Consider the following 21,209-nt stretch of genomic DNA (forward strand, 5'->3'; position numbering starts at 1 on the left):
TTTATACTAATTTATACTATTAAAACCAACACTACTATACAACTTTATAACATACTAATCTAATTTCTTACTTAAATTAATACAAAATCTAATCTAATTTAATTAATATCTAACTACACTTACTTTTTACAAAAACTAAAATAACTACTTTTAAAAATACATTTTAGAATATAAAACAAAATAAAGACTAACATACATAACATAATTTTAACAATAATACTAACAACTAATACTATGAACAAACTAAACTATAATTTTAAAAAAAATTAATATAAAACTAACCTACTTACTAACCTACCTACTAACCTACTATCTAACACCCTATACTACCCCCTATACCCCACTCTACCCCCTATGCCCCACTTGATCCTTGGGCAAACATTTTTTTTGCCAAGAAAACTAAGTATGGATTTACAAGGCTATATATATATATATATATATATATATATATATTTTTTTTTTTTTTTTTTTTTTTTTTTTTTTTTTTTTTTTTTTTTTTTTTTTTTTTTTTTTTTTTTGGGGTGTAAGGTGAATATTTTTGAAAAGAATTAAAACATGGTTACCATAATTTGTGGCACATTAACACCATATTTGTTTGATCTCCCATACAACTTGAATTGCAATATATCAACCATAGCTATTATTTTCTTTCCTTGACATAATTTTCTTTTTGAACATATAAGGAAACTTAAAATTTTGCCAAATTAAATCAACATCAATTCCATCCTATTTTGATGTGCATCCATCCAATTTAAAATTATGATTAAATCACATGACAAACAATTATACTCAAACACCAATTTTATAAGCAAACCTGATTCAAAAGCTCAACCGAGAAAGAATCAGGAAGAAAACTCAGCTTCGTTGCCAACCCAACAAAGTTTGAAATACCAATTTACATATGATATCAATCCCAAATCTCAACAATATACTTGAATTTTCTTCATGACCCTCATCAACGGATTCATAACAATTTCTGCAACACATTTCTAGAACCATGGATGGAACAAAATTCTGATCAGGTGACAACAAGCATGACCAAGAACAATTCAACCATGCATATTCACACAAGGTTATCATTATATGATTTACAATGAATCAACACTAGGGAAAGGTGGATTCTTCGAACCAAAAGAAGTCAAGCACAACACCAAACAAATGCCCAATCGAAGCTATAAACCAAGAACTTCCGTTCTTCCATTTCAACATACCATAATCATACAAAGTTTGTGCTGACAGGTAGAGGCCCATAACACCCTACCCTTTCTCCCTCTTCTCATCTTGAGAAAAGACTCTACACTGGTTGGAGTTCGACTAAACAGACATTTTCCAAAATTGGTCACTTTTGCCCTATCCAAGGGTGAATAATACCAAAACTCCCATGCAAGAAAATCTCAAAATCTCCAACATAAACATAAAAAGAAATCATCCAAAATAACATGGTTTTCAAATCTTCCCAACATACCCACAAATATACAAACATTCAAACAACAACAAGGTAGCATAAGCATGAAACAAGAATGAAATCTGAACAAAGGAGATGACAATTCCTACCTTCACAAAGAGGTAATGGCAATGAACAAGTTTGAGTAGAGCTTTCCCCTTCCTTGCTCCAATCTTCCAAGACTCCTCTCTAAATATAGAGATTGGGTAACAACCTCCACTAGTCCAAGAAGGGCTTCTAAATAATCCTCAAACTCAACCACCAAAAAGATCAATAACTTCTCCCACCCACTTACAATTCTAGAAACTCCTAACTCAACCCACACTATGGTTATACACTAAGTGGAAGTGGGGTGATGAAACTCATGGTAGCCATAATCAATTTTCGCACAAAAACAAAAAAAGACTTTGAGTGGCCTCAAAAGTCAATAAAAAGGGCTTAAGGGTTGGAAAAAACCCCTAACCTATACCCATACCCCTTGGGTATAAATATTTCATGTTTTAAAGCCTTAGGAATAGGTTTAGAGCCAAACAAAGGCTAGGAAATAATTAGTACCAACTAACAACTCTAAAATGCAAATTAAGTACTAATCCGGATTAAAAATGACTAAACTCGATTAAGAACCCAATTAGCAAACTGACACTAACTTAAATCCGACCTAAGTCCAAAAGTTACACAGCTAACCCTAACTAGCACGCTGAAGAACATAAACAATTCACGAGTGTCAAGCGACACTAAAAGAACATAGTTACGAACATTAACATTCACTGAACACAGAAAGATACATACATACATCTCACAATACAATACTTGAATTACGAACAACAAGGTTTCCAAAATTAACACATAGAGATCAGTTATGTTCCTCTGTCGATTTCCTCGGCTAAAATATCTGCACACTCATTGCACACATCAGCAGTCCCGAAAATCACATGTACATATGTACATATACGTATCAGGAATCACATAAATTAAAACATCCATCTATAACAAAAATCAAGGTTCCTCTCATCCTATTCAATTCTTAACCATTTAAAATATTTTAAACCAAAATGTTAATCCTACCTTTTACTTAATTCATCGACATACATATACATAAAACATTTAAATGTCGGACATCAAATATTTGAAAATAACATCACACAACATTAAAATAATATAATATGTTCAAGAATCTAATAATGTCTTGACATTCCGAGTCGTGAGTATCAAAATGATAAGGTAACAACTAAGGCTACGAAGGGTCAGGGCAAGGCCTCACATCCATTAACATTTTATTGATATTTCCTTTTATCCCGCTCATAAAAATGGCTTCCTCTTGACTTTCTCCTCCCACTCAGTACTTTACATTATTTGTCAAATACATGTTTAATCATGATACTCCAAGTTGTGGTGCACTACACAAAACGTGTATAAATAATTTTATGAATACCAACATTTGATTGATGTTTCCTTTGTCCCTTGCTAATAAAAACTTGTTTCTGCCATTCATTATTTTCCATGTTTTACTTATTATTTTTTAATAGATTGTTTGCCCTCTTGACTATATATATATATATTCACTTCTCTCCTTTGGTTTTGGTAATAATTTGACAGCAGATTTCTATAATACAAAGCTACTTATGTCAAACTACATACCTCTTTTCCTTCAAGTAACAAATCCTGCCGATAACGGTAACAACCAGCAATATATATATCTCGAGAGCAAACAAATAAAGCGATAACATTACAAGCCACGGCAGAATCCCATATAAAACTCACGGTAATTAAGATGTGCTAAAAATTTGTCTGTCCTTCCTGACCATTACATTCCCAAAAATTATAATGGTAAAAAATACCATCCTCATGCAAATTGCCCTACATTAATGATAGCCTTCACCAAAATAGATCTTCTTCCAGGTCTGATTCATTTTCCTCCATCATAATACACCTGAATTACATCAAACTTTATTAGTACGGTAAGCTGATACAGAACCAAAGTAAATAACCTCTACACATTTTTAAAAAACAAAAGATGGATCTTTTACACGAGGAACTGACATACCTAATCGATTATTTCTCAGAAGAGTTTGGACCTCTTTTCTTCCCAAATCCAACCACTGAAAGGTAAGATATAACAATTGCATCATCAATCGACCATACTACATTTCTTTAAGAAAAGAACATAACAAAAACAACTAGGTCACACAACCAACTCAACCATGCATATATAATGATAATGCATCATTGAAAAATTTTGAAGAAAAAAGATTTGACTATTGAGCATTACACTAAGTTGCCGGTTCGGGTTCGGGTTTGGGTTCAGGTTCGGATAGTCCACGACACAGACTATGGGTTCTTGTAGGTCTGTGGGTCCACAGACCCATGAGGAGCCACAGTGTTACTGCACAGACCCTACCCAGACCCAGCACGAATCCCGACCCAAGAAAGACACAGACCCATCCCCAGCTGGCAGTGTCTGAACCCGGTATCTCAGGACTAAAGCGTAATCTTGATTAATAAATAAGAATGTTTATTAACACTGTACTCTATAAATAAATTTAAACAAAATAATAATAATGATATAATTATAAAAAATAAAAAGATTAGAATTTATATTTGCTTCCCTCTTTGGCAACTGACTTGAACGTTGCTTTCCCTTAGGGCACTAATCCTTGTTGGTGGCCTACCAGCTAGTCTGTTTGACTTTTCAGCCAGGTATACATAAGGTAAACTTGGCATTTTAAGGTATAGGTTCATGTCATGTGAAATTGCAGTCTGCAATCTTTCCAGAACAGGGAGGAAACCCACAATTACTCGGCAACGTCTATACAGCCACGAAAATGCACTTTCTTACGAAGGAGAGGACTTAGAATTTTTTTTGAAAAGTTCTAAAAAACAATGTAAAGGAAGTGCATTTTCGTGGCTGTATAGCCACGGGCCAATTACTCCAGGTAGGATGAAACATCTGTTTGGCGTAGTGGGTCTACTGATTTCTCTGGAGTTGTGCAAGAAATCTTATCTGTCATTCATCTTGCTCAAGAAGCAGCAACCAGCATCTTTGAATCAGCTTTTAGTGTTTAAGCCAACTAGGACAAACCCTAGCAGACATCAAGGAGTATACAAACCTATCAGGTCCACATTCAGCTAGGGTTTCAAACACCTCCAGCAGATAAGATTGTTTGTTGAATTGATGTACCAATTAGTCCTTTCAAGAGGATTATGCAGCCAGGTGGTAAGTTTTGATCATCAACAAAACCTAATCCATTGTCATCTGGAATAAAACTTACAATCCTTTTCTGTTGTTGGGAATTTTGAGTCCATAATCATTATTTTCAGTCCAATTTTAGTCCAAGAGGGCAAACCCCAGGGCTAGATAAGCCTATGTTCCACGGAGTTTCCGGGACGGGGACGTTTTAGGGGACAGGGACGTGTTTCCGGTATGGGTACGGGTCGAAGCCAAAATTTAGGAGACAGGACATCAAAGGACGGCGATTAAAAACATAGGGGATTTTTTTTAATATAGAGACAAAATTCAAATGCGTATATCACAACATTGATAAACCATTCACCATAAACATTTTAGAAGATAAATACATGGAATATTATCAAATGGCAAATACTAAGCGCTTCCATTATAACAATATCACATAAATATACAGCAAAAATTAAAATGCTTAAAGGCTTCAAGTATCATGCTGAAATCAGAATGAAATAAAGAGAAGTCCAACTAAAATAGTTAGTAAATAGTAAATACCAAACGCAATCTTTCCTCACTAAACACAATCTTTGCTCATTGCTGCTACTGCTCTTATGTTTTTTTACTTCCTCTTAGCATGTATGTTAAATCGAAAAATGAGTAGAAGAGTTAGTGTTTTAATGGACCAAATATGGGTTGCATATTGTTATTATGTCTTTAAGATGACTAGGGGCCACACAAACAACAAAAATTAGAAAAAAATGTTTTTTTGGGGATGGTTTGCCTTTACCAGATTGACTGGAAAAAGGGGACGGCCAGCAGTTTTGGAGACAGATAGGAGACGGCAAAACCGTCCCCGATACTGCTAGCCGTCCCCAAGTTTCCTGCCAAAAAAAATTGGCCGTTTCGGGGACGTTTCTGAATTTTTCAAAAAGGGGACGACTCAAGGGATGGCCAAAATCCGTCCCCGTTTCGTCCCCGGTACGGATACAAGGGTAAAACCCCAGGAAACGCGTCCCTGTGGAGCATAGAGATAAACTGTTGACTGCAATAAACCAGGGGTCAATTGCAACTGTGCTCTGTACAGATATAGGTGCATTTCAGTTATCAGTGGATGCTGAAGTTATGTTTCTAAATTTTAAACGCAGCAAATGTTCTCCTAGCTCAGATTGACCAAATTATGTGCACACAAAGTACTGTAACTGCTTGCATTTGTTAGACGGGTTTTAAAATGCTTCTTAGTGCTACATGTGACTGCAATGAACTTATATAAAATTCTGAACTTCTTAAGAACAGAACTTTTAGGCATCATTATAAAAAACATATGCATAAAGACAAATCTTTAACTTGAAATACATTAACTCTATCTCTGTTGGCATGCACAAAACACTAATACAGACTCCTAGAAGTACCTAGACAGCACAGTGTGTAAAGTTTTCTCCAGTTCAAAACTCAGAACAGAAAGATTGGAGATTGCGCCAAGCTGCTGTCGTTCCACAACTGGCCCACCATCCACACATATTCTTCTATGAATATAATTTAGAAAAGAAAAGATTTAACTAATTGTGTTTATATCTGCATCTGCTTTATGAACCTGTTCTTGGATTTATCTAGAAACCAATACAAAGTACAAATCTATATTGCTGTTCTTAGGGACCTGTATTCATCTAGTCTTCAAGAATTTTGTTGTTCTTTTTTTTTTTTAATAAGAAAAAAGAGGCAAATCAAGAATAAAAGAAGGATTGCAAAAACAGATTGGTGGTTCATGTTGTGAAGGCTTTTTCCTAACGAAAATAAACAGCCACCACGGCTTTAGAAACAGCCATCTCCAACACAAATGTGTTTCAGCCATTGGAACGTGAATGTTTATTTGCCAACATATTACCGATAACCAAGATTTCATCACAGAAAAAACACTAAGGCTTCAAAAGGGCAGAAGAAAGAGAAACATTTGAGCAAAGCAACTAACCGGCAGTAACAAAGCGGCGGTTGTACTGCATGCGTTTGTGGGCCCGGCCTCTGGGCTTCTTCTTCTTGTCTTGTTTGGCAACCTTGGGGGTCTGCCCCCTCACCTTCCCTGCTCGGGCTAATGAACCGTGCACTTTACCTGCCATGAATTACAATTATATTACAACTGGAACAATGGGTAACACAATATTGCAACCAGAACAATGGGTAACACAATATTGAAACAAGAACAACGACAAAGGCTTTGGATCTTACTCATTTTGGATGGCTTTAACTGCTATTGTTGCAGCTGGCACTACTGCTACTATTTATTTCCAGCTCCTAACACTGTTTTTCTTCACCCAAAATGACAAAAACTATGTTAGGATTCTACCATATTGAATATCTACTAGTGTGCCTATATTTTAGAAAATCTATGTAAAATACAATGAGAGACATCAATTTTCATATTGCTGGACAAATTCTTAAATTAACAGAGAATGAAATCCAAAACCATTGGAATACAGATTTGAGCAATAAACTTGACAGGAAAGATCCCAAAAAAATGTATTAACACATATGAAGATGGTTCAATCTCTACATATCTGACAGCATTTAGAGTATCAGGAGTAGCTAGCATTGATTCAAAAGCAAAGTAATTCTCTTGGAAACAGAACAAAAATCATTCAATATATTATATATAAAGCAAGCAATACAAAATTTCACTCCTTAAAAGTACCTTTCTTTCTTTTGCACTCGTTAAAACTACCTTTCTTTTTTATCAATAATAATTATATATTTCTTTTAATGGAAAATAGGAGTACTGCAACACAGCAAATTAAGATATTTTTCATTTTTGGTAAATCAAATTAGAATATTATACATTGTTATAACAACAAAACACAGATCAGAAGTATGCACAAAGCTCCGAATATATCTACATGCAACCATATGTACATATGAGCAAATCACAAACACATAGTTAACTAGATGAGTATTGACTGATGGTGCAGTAATTACATTCTTCAAATTCCCTGACTATTTAAAATCTACAAAAAATGAGCTTTCTCACAAGCTAGCATTTGAACAAGAACACATGTCAGTAACCAATAAATAAAATAACTTAAGCTGCCACTTGCAGCTCAGCTGGCTGGGACTTAAGGTTTGCTCCCTTGAGGTCACAGGTTCAACTCAGCTTCGTAGTGGAGAAGGGCTGTTGGTCAGTTTCCCTTACGAGATTTATGTGCCAAGTGCTTGCTCTGCTGGCCTGGGGTATAGGACTGGACTTTGCCCCCAACATTTAAGCCTGCATGGGTAGATGTGTTTGCTTGAGGTTGTGGGTAGTTCCCCATGGTCTCAAGTTCAAATCTCTCCCGGGTTTAAGATGTGAGACATCTTGTGGGCAGCTGATCTCACCCATGGGGGACTAGTCTCACCCTAGCTCACATTGGCCGCTGGTCATCGCTGGGCTAGGTCATGAGGGCACCCCAATGTAAATAAAAAGAAGAAAACTTAGCATGTTCCCACAACACCACAAAAATCATGAAAAAAATGTCTTCTCACTATTTCCAATTGTTGAAACTTTATGAATAAACAAAAAATAGAAAATCAAAATCAAACGAGCCATCAATAATTCATACATATAGCTAACTTCTCCAATAATTAGAATAAATTAACTATCTATTAACAGTTTAGCAAAGAATAAATGTAGGAGGTTGATATAGTCATCAGTTCAATTGTTATAAGAGTAGTTTCAGAGAAGAATTAGCATTTGATGTAGGCTATCAGAATTAAATTGTGCATCCATAGATGAAGCAAACTAGCTATTCACAGTTTAGCAAAGAATAGATGTAGGAGGTTGATATTGTCATCAGTTCAATTGTTATAAGAGTAGTTTCAGAGAAGAAATTAGCAATCGATGTAGGTTATCAGAATTAAATTTGGCATCCATAGATGGAGCACATGGTGTTCCAAATATAGCTAAATCAAATCCAATTGTTAATATTTCAAATTGATTATAAGTTTGTAAAGAATCTCAAACAAAAAATTGAAGATCAGTATGCCGGAAAAGGAATCATTGAAACAACTTAATGTCACATTTCTTCTGAATGTCCGTAATACATTTTATCGGTCGATGTTATAAATATAATTCATCATGTGTATTCAATGCTGTCATAAACTACCCAATGGCAGAACAATGATTCTACAGGAGAGTTCTGTCAAACTAGCACTACAATATTGATAAAATCATAAAATTATAAATGATAAAACTCTTTCATCCATGATAAAATGATAAAATTATGAATGAGCCCATTCAAGTAGCATTACTCATGAAGTCCCCTGAAATTCATAACCCATCCTCAGAAAGTGGCAGTCGAACCTTAAGATGCAGTATTAAATAAAAGAATATCATTTTAAAAATGAAAATGTGCATGTGCCACACATAGCACCAAAGCCTTAGTTGCTAATCCCCTGACTTCATTACAAAATAGCCTGCCTTCCAGTTCCTATAATACCCTAGCTTTGTACTATTCTGGAAGCATGATGTACCAGGAGATCTTGTCAATATTAAAATTGGAATGGCTTCACCACTGATATTATTAAGTTGTTTATTATTATTTTTTTTATAGATAAGCTGAGATTTTGAAAATGGGAATGCCTTTACCACTGATAAGCACCAAAGCCTTAGTTGCTAATCCCCTGACTTCATCACAAAATAGCCTGCCTTCCAGTTCCTATAATACCCTAGCTTTGTACTATTCTGGACGCATGATGTACCAGGAGATCTTGTCAATATTAAAATTGGAATGGCTTCACCACTGATATTATTAAGTTGTTTATTATTTTATTTTTTTTATAGATAAGCTGAGATTTTGAAAATGGGAATGCCTTTACCACTGATATTATTATGCTGTTTATTATTTTATTTTTTAATAGATAACCTGAGATTTTATATTAACATGAAAGATATTACAAACAGGCTATTAGCTTTGTAAGCCAATATTAATTACAAGCTGAAACTTTCATAATCCAAAACCTCCTCTGATGAGCAGAATTTCAAAACCTCAAACCTAAAAACATTGTGATGAACTAGTTTATCCTATAGTGATGAAGGAGCAACTTGCATCACGAAATAAAAGGGGATGTGATAAAAAATTAAAAAATTAAAAAACTGGAGAGAGAAAGTGACGAAAATTAGAGGGAAAATAATTTTAAAAATAAAAAATGGAAAAAATGGAGAGAAAAGGCTTTTTCGTTTACCAAGGTGTATAGGTGGCATAAAGAGGAAATAAATAAAAATAGTTGTTATTTTCATTTCTAGAGGTGTGTAAGTAGCATCTTAGAATTTTGTGGAAAGTTCCTTAAATCATGCTTTTAATATTTGTTGTGATCCACAAAAGCAATGTAATTTTCTAACTGGCCACATGGTGGTGGTTAGTTGTATTTGGGTGGGAATTAAATATTTGTTGTAAGGTAGTTGCATTTACCTTTTATCCCACATCGGTTGTGTTTGTAACATCTTGGGTGGTAAGTGCCTATTTAAGCAAGGCATATGAGCATTTGTAATCAAGCTCTCAAGGTGTGATCTCTTCTTAATAGAAGCTTGGAGAGAAGGATGAAGCAGAGGAGCAAAGTTTGACAAGAGCTAATAGTTGTGGCTTGGGAAACAAGGAGATTGCTTGGTGGCTTGTGAGCACAAATTTAGATCTTGCTGAAGGCTTCTACAAGAGTGTTGTTGTGTTATAGATCTGGACTACCTAGGGTTTGAATTGGATCTTGAGAGATCTTGCAGAACTATTACTTGTTTTGTATTTGGCCATAACAGGGAAGGCCTTACAGCCCAGCACATTGCATGTAATCAGTTATTTTATGAAGAAAGAGTTGTGTTTGGTATCAGTTCTTATTTCTTGTGTTGTGTTTCCGCTGTGTGGTTATTTACCGGGGGCTAGGACATCTCCTTTCGAGATTCTCCTGCCTTGCACTGCGTCTTATAGATATTCTGTTAAAAACATTTGAACAAAAAAAGGACTAAACATACTAAAAAAAGCATTCCTCTTCCTCATCCCAGTCTTCCTCACTCAAGAGCTACGGCTTCTGTTCCTTCACCACATTCTTTATGAGATCTGTTATCCAGTGTATGCCAAAAGGAGCATCTCTCAGGAGCATAGCAGCAATGCTGAAGAAAGGTGAGCATTTCGAAGTTTCGCACAAATGGATGCCATGCCACCACGTCACCCTGATTTAGGAAATCAGGAATACAACCAGGGCTTGAGATACAAACACCCAGCAGAGCCACTGCCAGAACTATCTCCAAAACACCCATGAAGGCAGCAAGGACTAACATGTTGGCCAGCACCAGAACCCTTCCTTTACACACACCTTAAGCTAATGGGGCTACAAACCACGAGAAGATATCAGTGTTAACATAGTACCTATCATCTACAACCAAAGGACCATTTTGAGCCCCTCTCACATGAAACTTTTTGGAGCTACAAAAACAACATTAAGGCATTGGTCTGTGATTTTGCCCAGAAAGGCCATCAGAAGCCGCACACTCACTAGCCTAAAAGGGGTATCCATTTCTGCTCCTGGGCTTGTTTTAGCAGAACTGTGAAGAATACTGACAAGAAAGACCCCTCTTCATAAACCACAAGGCCTCCAACCCATGTGAGCCAACTATACCTTACAGTGCCATAAAGAAGAAAGAGATCATCATTAAAGGAGAGATATCATTTCATATTGATTTAGCTTGCAAGAAACTGAAATGGAGAGATATCATTTCATATTGATTTAGCTTGCAAGAAACTGAAATTTATCAAAGCGCTTAAGTAAATAGATGCCATAAGCAGCTGACAGGACGAGGGTTGATCTAGATGCCGGGCTATAAGCCATATGCATCCTTCAAAATTGGCTTGGTGTCAATAATACAGGTCACTTTGTATTGAGGTGATTGAAATGCCAGACGAAATCAAGGATATCAGCACTCAATCATTGGGACGGGCAACGGAACTCATGCCAAAAAGGGAACTGTGAAGACTGATGGCTAGGTACCAAATTCTGTCATATCCTCTTAATCTGGAGGTGCCACCTATAGTGACAACACGCCATTGGCCCCTTGATTAGACAACAAATCTGCATCCAAATTAGCTTTGCAAAATACATGGTTCGCCCTGTGAGGATTAAGACAATCCAAGATGAGAAGAATTTCATCCCAAATGTGCTCACCATGTCAATGCAAATCTCTTCCATATTGGCATTACTCACCACTAAGGAGTCCCCTTCTATTTCTTAATCAATTATCTGTTGAGATTCAAGTTTAGGTCCATGGAGGAGAGCTTGAAACTCTGCTTCATTATTCATGCCAGGGACTAATGGAAGAGAGGAAAAAATAACTTTGCCTTGTAAGTCTTAAAAAAGGCATCAAGAACCTGGAGGCCTAGGGTTTGCACAAGTGATTCCATCAAAATTAAGCTTCACACATCCATCTGCGGGCAGGTGCAACCTTGCTTGTGTCTGATGGACATAGGAATCAAGTCCACAACACCTATTTAACTGGAGGCACTATGTTGCTTATTATTAGAAAGACTAATGGATAGAATTTACAGAAAACCTGATGCATATCAGTTTCATTACTGAGAATATCACATCGAAGAGGGGAGATTGATTATGAGAGGATATATTGGGGCACTTAAGGAAAATCAAAACCTGTATATGAATCTGCATACAAGAGGATAAATAGAAAATTGTGTGTTTCACATAATGTCAGAAAGACTCCTTTTATGCTACCAACTTTCTCTTTTATGCATGTCACAACATTTGTTATCCATTGATTATACAAATAACGCCAATGTACTTGATGGAGCTTTCCATTTTAAATGACATCTTGTATAGTTATGTTTTGTTTATCAAGCTTTAAAAGGAGGGTGGCAAATACATGGACAATTTGATAGCCAACACCTTAAAAGGCATTTTAAAATAACTGAAGAATAAGACTACAAATAAAAGAAATCAAATACAAATTGGCACTAAAAGAACATCTTTAACTTTCCCTATCCATCATAAACATTGTCAACGGTTCCTTCACCTGCTTGGTGAGAGGCTGTTGTTGGTACCGTTTCTCCATCTTTTCCAGTATTTCTGCCCTCTCATGATTTGTGGTGGTGGTTGCTTCCATGGCTGTCCTGCATTCTCGTTTGAGGTTGCTGGGTGCCTTCTCCTCCCAAGAATTTGTTTGTGGTTTGCATTGGTTCCTTTTACTTCCAATGCTCCTGCATCTTGTTGTTTGGTGGTTTCTGGTTTCTTAGCTCCTTCTTTTAGGTGTTTTTGGTTAGCTCTGTGCAGTTGTGGCTCCGTTTAAAAGTCTTGTGTCTTCACTTCTTGTGAATTCCTCTTCATCTGTATTTTTAAGACATGGTGTTATTATTTTTATATTGGGTTTGAGCCCTCTCCCGCATTATCTAATCAAAAACATTGTCAATGTTTCTCATCAACTCAGTAATACCTGAGTTACCGGGTTCACAACCTGAACACTCGAACCAGATCCACGTGCAAACTGGGTTCAGGTTTGTGAAATGGTTCGTGTTGGGTCCAGGCAAAGTCCATGCCCAGTCCTGTGGGTCCTCACAGATTTGTGGACCCACAAACCCACGAGAACCCACAGGGCTTAGCACAGACCCTGCTCAAGCCCATCTCAGACCCAGGCAGACCGAGCAGGGGCCTGTGAGGACTCACGATGTCCAGCTCAAAATATTGGTATAAAATTATTTAAAAAGCATTTTATTTTATTTTTATTTTATTTTTATTTTCTTTACTTTGTTCTAACCCTAAACGACCCATTATGAAGCCTCCAAAAGCACTTTTTATTTACGGTTGCTCTCTCCATCTTGTCAATATGAAGTGAGATGATTGTATTTGATTGTTGAGTGCCAAATACCTTCCACAAAGCAAATTTGACATTTCAAGTATTTAAATTTTTAATGTTAATCATTGACGTTTGACATTGAACAATGATCAAGCACCATAGATTCATACTATGAGATGGTTTAGATTTGGAATTATGTACGTTTCTCCTTTTTTTTGTACATATAATGAATATTAATACATATATATACCCACACACAAACCCATACGAACCATTAAAAACAAAGATTAACAAACCTGTGTACTGGGTTCTCGTATATGAACCCGCCCCCGAACCCAGACTGGTAACTTAGAATAATACAAATCTATGAAATTTTGATCATAATATTTCAACAACATAATTCTCACAATTGTCTAGTTTTGTAAATACACACGTTTTATGATGGTTTGTGCACTTCCTATTTAGGGGATGGCCAAAAATTTCCAAGACAAACTATATAATAAATTAAGCTAACTAAAAGCAGCCTATATTTTTTAAATAATTGAATACAGTGCTCACCTTGTAATGGCAATCCTCCCCATTTGGCATTCTTTCCTTTAACAAATATCTTTCTCTATTTTGATCCGCTAATTAAAACAGGCTGTTCAGTCTTAAGTGAATGTCCCCTTTAAGTCTCGAAGTCCTTGAAAACATCAGTAGCAGCACTAAGGCTGATGGGATACATCTCTATTGAACATTGAAAAATATTGTACTTAAGCTGCTATTTTTTATGTTTTGTTTGCAGAAATTTGCAGCAGTGCCCGTGACAATTAAAACTGTAATCAGCTTCTGCATACTTTCGTCCTCCTCCAGTAGCCACAATAAATCTTCTTATTCAGTTGCTAGCTATTGGTCGTCTTTTCCTGTAAAATGTCAAATGGTCTTATCTGAGATGGAATTTTCCTTCGTGTTGTAGCTGGAGTCTGCACCTAGAACAGTCACAATATAGTTTAAATTTTAAAGTGGAACCTCCATTAACTTTACACCACGTGCAGGCAATTCAGCAGAGATTTAGTAATCTTCTCTATCACATGCTGGAAACATGTAAACTTTATCACTATTTTTTTTCAATCTATGATTTTTTTCCTCTCCCAGACTATGTCACATTTTACACATGGCCCTATCCACAGAAGCTTCCCTAAGTCACTCCTCTTAAGTGAGAAGATTCCAGGTTTTCGACTTTTGCAATATACTTACCTTTCATGGGAAAATCTAAACTTTGAGATTTAAGAGGTAGCTCCCTGTAGGAATCCCTTTCTAGTCCCTCTCCTAACAATATCCTTTGTGTTAGAATATGATTGTTCAATTTTGATACAAAATTCACTAATTCATTTTATTAGTCAAGAGGTCTTTGTAATAGGTTAACTTGTACATACACCATGAATATTGTGATGTAAAAGTGAGCTTTATGTGGCTACTAAGCCATGATCAATAGGTTAAGACAGGGAGCTGCTGTGCAAATGGTCCAGGTACAGACATAATCTCCATACTCTCAAACATTTCAGCATCCATCCATCTTAAAATTCTTATCAACAAAAGGTTAACATATCATTATAGGATCCGCACACAAGACTCTGCAACTTAGCTATGTCAAAAGGCATATTGCACATAAATACAGAGAGAACTCTGTGATCTCCACATCTGTCATGTTCCCCCTATTGGAGACCCTAACCGTAGCAAATAATTCATACTAATAACTATTAACATAAATGTACATATTAAAATAATATAATGTAATCTTAAATCAATTATTAATATAATATATAATGTATTGTAGAGTCAACACCCACATTTCCTCATTGTTATGTGCTAGGGAACTTGACTTCAACAGCTCTGCAAATATACGCAAGGTAGTGACAAAGTGTGTTTGGGAAAAATGGAGGCAAAATCTCAATTTTTTTCTCAATGTTACAGAGCTCGGAATTGGTTTCTGCACTCAGAGGGATTTGGATCCATGTTGCTGAATATTCTATCCACCTCCACCCATTCCTCTTCTTCCATGCTTCTCAGAACTGCGATGACAGGAAAAATGAGGCCAGAAACATACGGAGGATCATGTGTAAGTACACAGACAACTGGGAACATATCACTGAATCGGGGTTGGATAGAGAACACTTCGACTGCTCGAGTCTCACTTATCAGGCAGTGGATTACTGGAGACCTCCCTGGGAGGAGCAACAAGTTGTGCACCTCAGAGAAGGGCTGGACCGAGGAAGGGACAAATAGAGTGAGGACGAGGGACTGGACCAAGAGGCAGAGGCAGGGTGCCCTGTGGTCGTCAACCAAAGGGTAGAGGTAGGATTGAAGTGGCAGAAGACAAAGTGCAGAGAGCCATGGCCAGGGACCCTGGACCCTCCAACCATGCTTGAAGAAATAGGTTTTGTTTTTTGGCTCGACAACTATGAATAGTATGCAATACCAGTGTGCCGAACATTGTATGGTGTTCAAGTCAATTTTGAAGTTTCTGGCTATTGATGGCCAGATGTAAAACATGCATAGCCATAAAAAAAAGACTTCAGTTTTTTGGGTGCAGACAATTGATCGGCATATCCAAATGTGTTCTGATGATGTAAACTTTCTATACTTATAATAAAATAAGCTATTTATCTATCAAATATATATATATATATGTAATTAACAAAATACAATAACAAGGAAAGACATATATAAATTAAAATTGAAATACAAAAAAATATATATAACAATGAATTATAAAATAATACAATTGCAAAATATCAAAAGATTGTGCCATATCATCTTCCTAGCTAGGGAGAGAGGACCCAGTAATTGAGCATGTTCCAATGGTTGTGATAGGAGTAGTTAACACCCACACTTGATGATTTAATATCCAACATTTTTGACAAGATTGTACCAATAGTTGTGACTTTAAAATCGTTCTTGCTAATGATGACTACACATAATTGAATGAAAAGTGTCCCTTTTCCCAAAAAACAACCAACAGTGTGATGCCACATCAACTGCACAAGTATAGGGGTCTCCAATGCACTATGATTGGTCTAAATATTTTTTGGGGCTGTTTAGGACACCTTGGCCAAAAGCATGCTTATGTGGCATCATATTTGATGATGTGGCTCTAAAACCTTAGCTATAAGCAGGGACTTGCCAAGTAAACTACTATCAAAAAATGAGAGTGATTTGAAATTTCCACATAGGATTTTGAGACACGTGAAATTAGGGTGCTCAACTATTGGGGCCTCTCCCCTAGTGCAATTTGACATACGTGGATGGACATGTCTCTCCAAATAACAACCTCTCCATTATATTCATAAGAGGGCACGAAAATATGGAAGGGAATCACCGAACATGAGAGTATGAAGGAGATAGACCTATGAACAAGAAGAAGATGCATTGCAACTGTAGATGCACTAGCTTACTTGTGTTTGGTTACCGCTTCTAAATGACACTCCAAAAATTACTGGAGATAAATTAGTTCCAAAAGCATACTTCAGGGATGTCAATTCATAAGCAAGTTCACCTTATCTGATATTGATCTGGAATTAATGCTTATGTGTCATGGAAGGCTAAGTTTTTATGTGACAATAGTTGATTTCATGTTAACAACTCATTAAACAAAATTAATCGGTTTGAATGGAGAGTTAAGGAAAAGACTTTACACAATACTGAGTTATAAATTATACAATTGAATGTGTTTAGAATCTTAGATTGATGATTTGTACTCAGTGGCTGTGTATGATTTAATTAATTCAAAGATAGATGAAACTGTTATTTTGATTTAGATTTTCATATGTTAACCTTTGACAAAAGGCTGATGCGTTGTGTTTTTAAATCTTTTTCCCTGAAGTAGAATTTTCAATTTTCAACAAAAATTCTCTTTGGCTGATTCTCACTGGCTATTCCTTCCAAGTATTATATTTCCACCTATAGGTGCTATTGCTAGCAATTAAAAATATGAGCTGTTTACAAGCATTAATCATTCTGAACCTGAGATCTAAAACACTGCAAACTAAGTTTTCATATATAAGTCTCGACTTATATCCAACCTGTGCAGCATTGTAAAGAAATATAAGTTGTCCATTACCAAAATTAGGTTTTAAGTATATGACAATTAATTATCTTAATTTAGAGACAGGACATATCATGTACTATAACTTCAAAATCTGGAAATAACAGAAATAAAAGCACTTAATTGATTGCCACTAAATAGTTATCTGCAGATTTTAATCATAATTTTTCAACCATCACTCCTGATAACAACTTCTTATGTGTATGAAATTATGATTCCATAGTTGGACAAAAACAGCATAGCCATTATAGTGACGGATTCCACCTCAACACAAAACCCAGAGCTAGGCCTCACCTAAAGCAGACACCCATGTGTCCATGAGGAGTTGGTCATCTAGATATTTTGGCAGGGCAAAAACCCTTACCTTTAATGTTGGCGGGCACCATCTGCTATTAGACAAGGCTTAGGACATTGTAGTCACCTAGCTTGGCATCAGAGTTGAGACGCCAAGGTTGAACATTCTGAAGCATAGTGGGCATGTAATATCCTTGCTGGACGAAAGCCCAACATGTCCATGATGCTGATGAATTCTTGTTGGATGGAAAACCTATGGCTAGGACCACATCCCAATCAACAAGCCATTACTAATGTGAAATTGTGCAAGATGGTAGTGATGTTATTACTTGAACTGAAAGCCTACACATAATCATGCAAGACAATGACGACTCTACATTCAATATTCAGTATTCCAATTGTTTAATTTTTACAGGGATATTTTTCCTTGCATGCCCATGTAATTTTGTATTGTGTGTGATATTGTGTCATCTCAATCTTATCTTGTTCTTTGGTGTAAGGTCTTCAGGTGTAGTCAAATTGAGGCCATAAACTTTCTATGTTATCGCGTGCTTGATAACAATATTTTGTTTAAGCTAAGCCAAAGCTAGCATAAAAACTATCACATGTATATTCTAAGTCATTTTTCCCTTGACTCTTTCCCTAAAAAGTAGCATGTCCCATGTCGAAACATCTGCAGCTTCTTTGTGAATTTCTGTAGGTATTGTCACAATCTCATCATATGACTATGAATTAATTATACTGACGTCTAGGTTGAGCCCATATACCCTATAAAATAGAACATCTGTTGAGGAATACAATATCCTTTCAATTTATCCTCCAGAAACTTTAATGTTACTCCCCTGCATTGCGCTATGACGTGTGATCTAAAACACCAGCTGCAATAACTGAATAGAAGTAGTCGTTTTCCATCTATTATACCTTCTGTTTGGACTAAGGACCTGCATGGGAAGAGCTGCAAATAATTTTTGTACTTGATAATGAAGTCATTAATATATGAATTGATACTATAGAACGTCTCTAATCGTGATTTTATACGAAAGAAATATTGTAGATTCTTGCCAAGCCTAAATCAGAACCACGTTATTGGGAGTTCCTTCCACGGAACAAAGGCTCTATCAGCTTAAAAACTAATTTCCTTTAAATGATTCCGAATGATCTAAGCCTCTCAAGATTTAATGTTTGGCTATCCTAACTCAAGGTAAGAATTGCACAAAAGGCCACCAAATTGTTATCAGAATAATGTGGCCATTTGTAAAAGATAAGAAAATAGCCCCCGGAATGATTAGAAAATAAACATCTAAAAACTCTGTGTAAGAAACGACACAAGAGATTACCATTGTGATCGAAAGCGTTCGATTAAAGGACCTGTTAACAATTTTTTCATTTCAAAAATTTGTTTTGCGATATCCAAGAAGCATGACAACCATCCGTCTCAAATACAAAAGATAGAGTGCAATTTTAGCCAAAGCAAATGCATCGAAATAGGTTATCAGGATTAAAAACATGCATACAAATGTGGATTTCCGAAGAAACTTGAGAAGATGTATTTATTTGCAAATCACCTTATCCCCGAATTTATCAACTGGCAGGAGAAGAACCAAGGCAATCCGATAGCTCTGTTCTGGCTCAAATGCTCTCCCACGCACTCAGCAAAAACCCTCGCTACAGCCTCCACTCAGAATCCACGATTTCGTCCTCGACAGAAATATAAAATGTGATTTTTAGGGTTTTCACTTACCTAGTAACGTCAACAAGGGTAATGTGCCGATAAATTCAAGAAATTTTACTAGCAGGTAAAAGTCAAAGCGGTAACTTTTATCTTCCAAGTAAATTGACCTATCCTACCTAGTTAAATTGGAAGAGTTAAGTGTGGAGTAAACTTGACCTCGAGACCAACGCGATCTCTGCTTCCAGCCAGCTTTACAATTGTGTACGCTATAAGTATCAATAGGGGCTAATTAAAAATAAAACTTCAATCATTAGTTAAAGTGATGGTCTCAACTAAAAGAAACTCTATATAATTGGCCATTCTAAGATTTTTTGGTTTGTCTTTAAATTAAGTATTCAAATTTCTATCCATTTCTATTCTTTAATTGTGAAAGCTTCATTGTGATCTTTTATTGCTCTTGCATTTCTTGACTTCTTCATATTCTTTTATACAGATTTTCTATTTACAAATCTCTCTTTCGAGCATTTAGGGTTATTGAAACTCTTCCCCAAATTCTTGATGTAGGCCTCGATCTTTGAACTTTATATTAAGCATGTTAATGACATTTTCCATCTTCATTTTATCCCCCATTATATAAACACACTACCATTTAAATCAAGTTGGAGTGTTGCATTGATGACTTATGCAAAGTGGTGAGAATCTTAAATTAGGCATTAGAAAGTATCCTTTTAAATTATACAATCAACATTCAACATTAAAGCATAGAATAAGTAATAGCATTGATGAGACAAGATTTACATATAGAAGTTATTTCAAAAAAACTCCACACCTAAAAGATGGAAAGCAATGTTTAAGGAAAGATGTACAATAACACTCTTCAGTGTTCACTACAATTTTCTAAGCAATTTGGTTGTACTTTGATACTAGCAATTGATCGCACGAAACAACTTGGGTAATCCCACAATAATGAGTCTTGAAACTTGGGACATCAAAATTTTGCACGTTAAGGAAACATCTTTTAGAATGGCCTTCATTAAAAATTAAATCTTTGAGTGAATGTGCACAAAAATTCCTTTGTTTAAAGATCTTTTATGTTGGTTCCTCAAATTGTTAGTTGAAAACTTATGAGCCTTCCTTGCTCAATGTTGGGTAATTCAACATAATTTGGCCAACGGCTAGGATTGATACTTGATGATCAAATCCTCTTCTCTTCAAGTTCTCTCAACATAAGTGGGTGTACTTGTAACTAATTCAAGACTCAAATTGGTAGACTTCTTAAATGATACTCTTGAGATTGCAAGTAGTTCTTAAAGAGAAATCAGGATTAGATATTTATGGTAGATGTAAAAGATAAATGGAAATAATGAAAATGACTTCATGTGCTAAAGGTAATTATGTTGAGAACTTCACTAATTCCAATTATTAATCAACTATTCTTGGCAAGACCAATCCTTTGTCATTAAGTAAATAGAGTCTAATCCACACAATCAAAGTATCGTCAAACTCAGAAGACGATGTGCACACCATCAATTATTAGAGAGATAACTTGAAGAATATGAACCCTAGTCTAAATTAATTTAACCCTGATGATGGAGACCAGTTAGACAAACATCACATAGCATGTAATATTTGATAATCAAGATGCATGTAAAGTTCAATCCATGAATAATAACTTGAATTCAAGATGACAATACTAGCAATGAGTTATTGAACATCCAAATATCTAAA

The 21,209-nt window shown here is 35.8% G+C and overlaps 1 protein-coding gene across 4 annotated transcripts; it reads right to left on the bottom strand.

The window, feature by feature from the left end:
- Nucleotides 1–3,113: 3,113 nt before the first annotated feature.
- Nucleotides 3,114–19,550, bottom strand: LOC149531340 (small ribosomal subunit protein eS30z/eS30y/eS30x). 4 transcript variants are annotated; one of them, XM_089808875.1, is made up of 5 exons: nt 19,375–19,550; nt 6,846–6,917; nt 6,592–6,729; nt 3,489–3,543; nt 3,114–3,374 (listed from the first exon to the last, which is right to left on the bottom strand). In XM_089808875.1, exons 2-4 carry the CDS (start codon nt 6,847–6,849, stop codon nt 3,497–3,499), a joined length of 189 nt encoding a protein of 62 aa, XP_089665001.1. In that variant the 5' UTR covers nt 6,850–6,917; nt 19,375–19,550; the 3' UTR covers nt 3,114–3,374; nt 3,489–3,496. The 4 variants fall into 4 exon arrangements, with proteins under 4 accessions (XP_089665001.1, XP_089665000.1, XP_089665003.1 ...); XM_089808874.1 differs by having other exon boundaries at nt 6,846–6,925; nt 19,375–19,549; XM_089808877.1 differs by lacking the exon at nt 19,375–19,550 and adding an exon at nt 19,324–19,342.
- Nucleotides 19,551–21,209: the final 1,659 nt, after the last annotated feature.

This window comes from Cupressus sempervirens, chromosome 11, assembly GCF_028749045.1.
Source record: "Cupressus sempervirens isolate cs-2001-9-10 chromosome 11, ASM2874904v1, whole genome shotgun sequence".
NCBI classification, from domain to species: domain Eukaryota; kingdom Viridiplantae; phylum Streptophyta; class Pinopsida; order Cupressales; family Cupressaceae; genus Cupressus; species Cupressus sempervirens.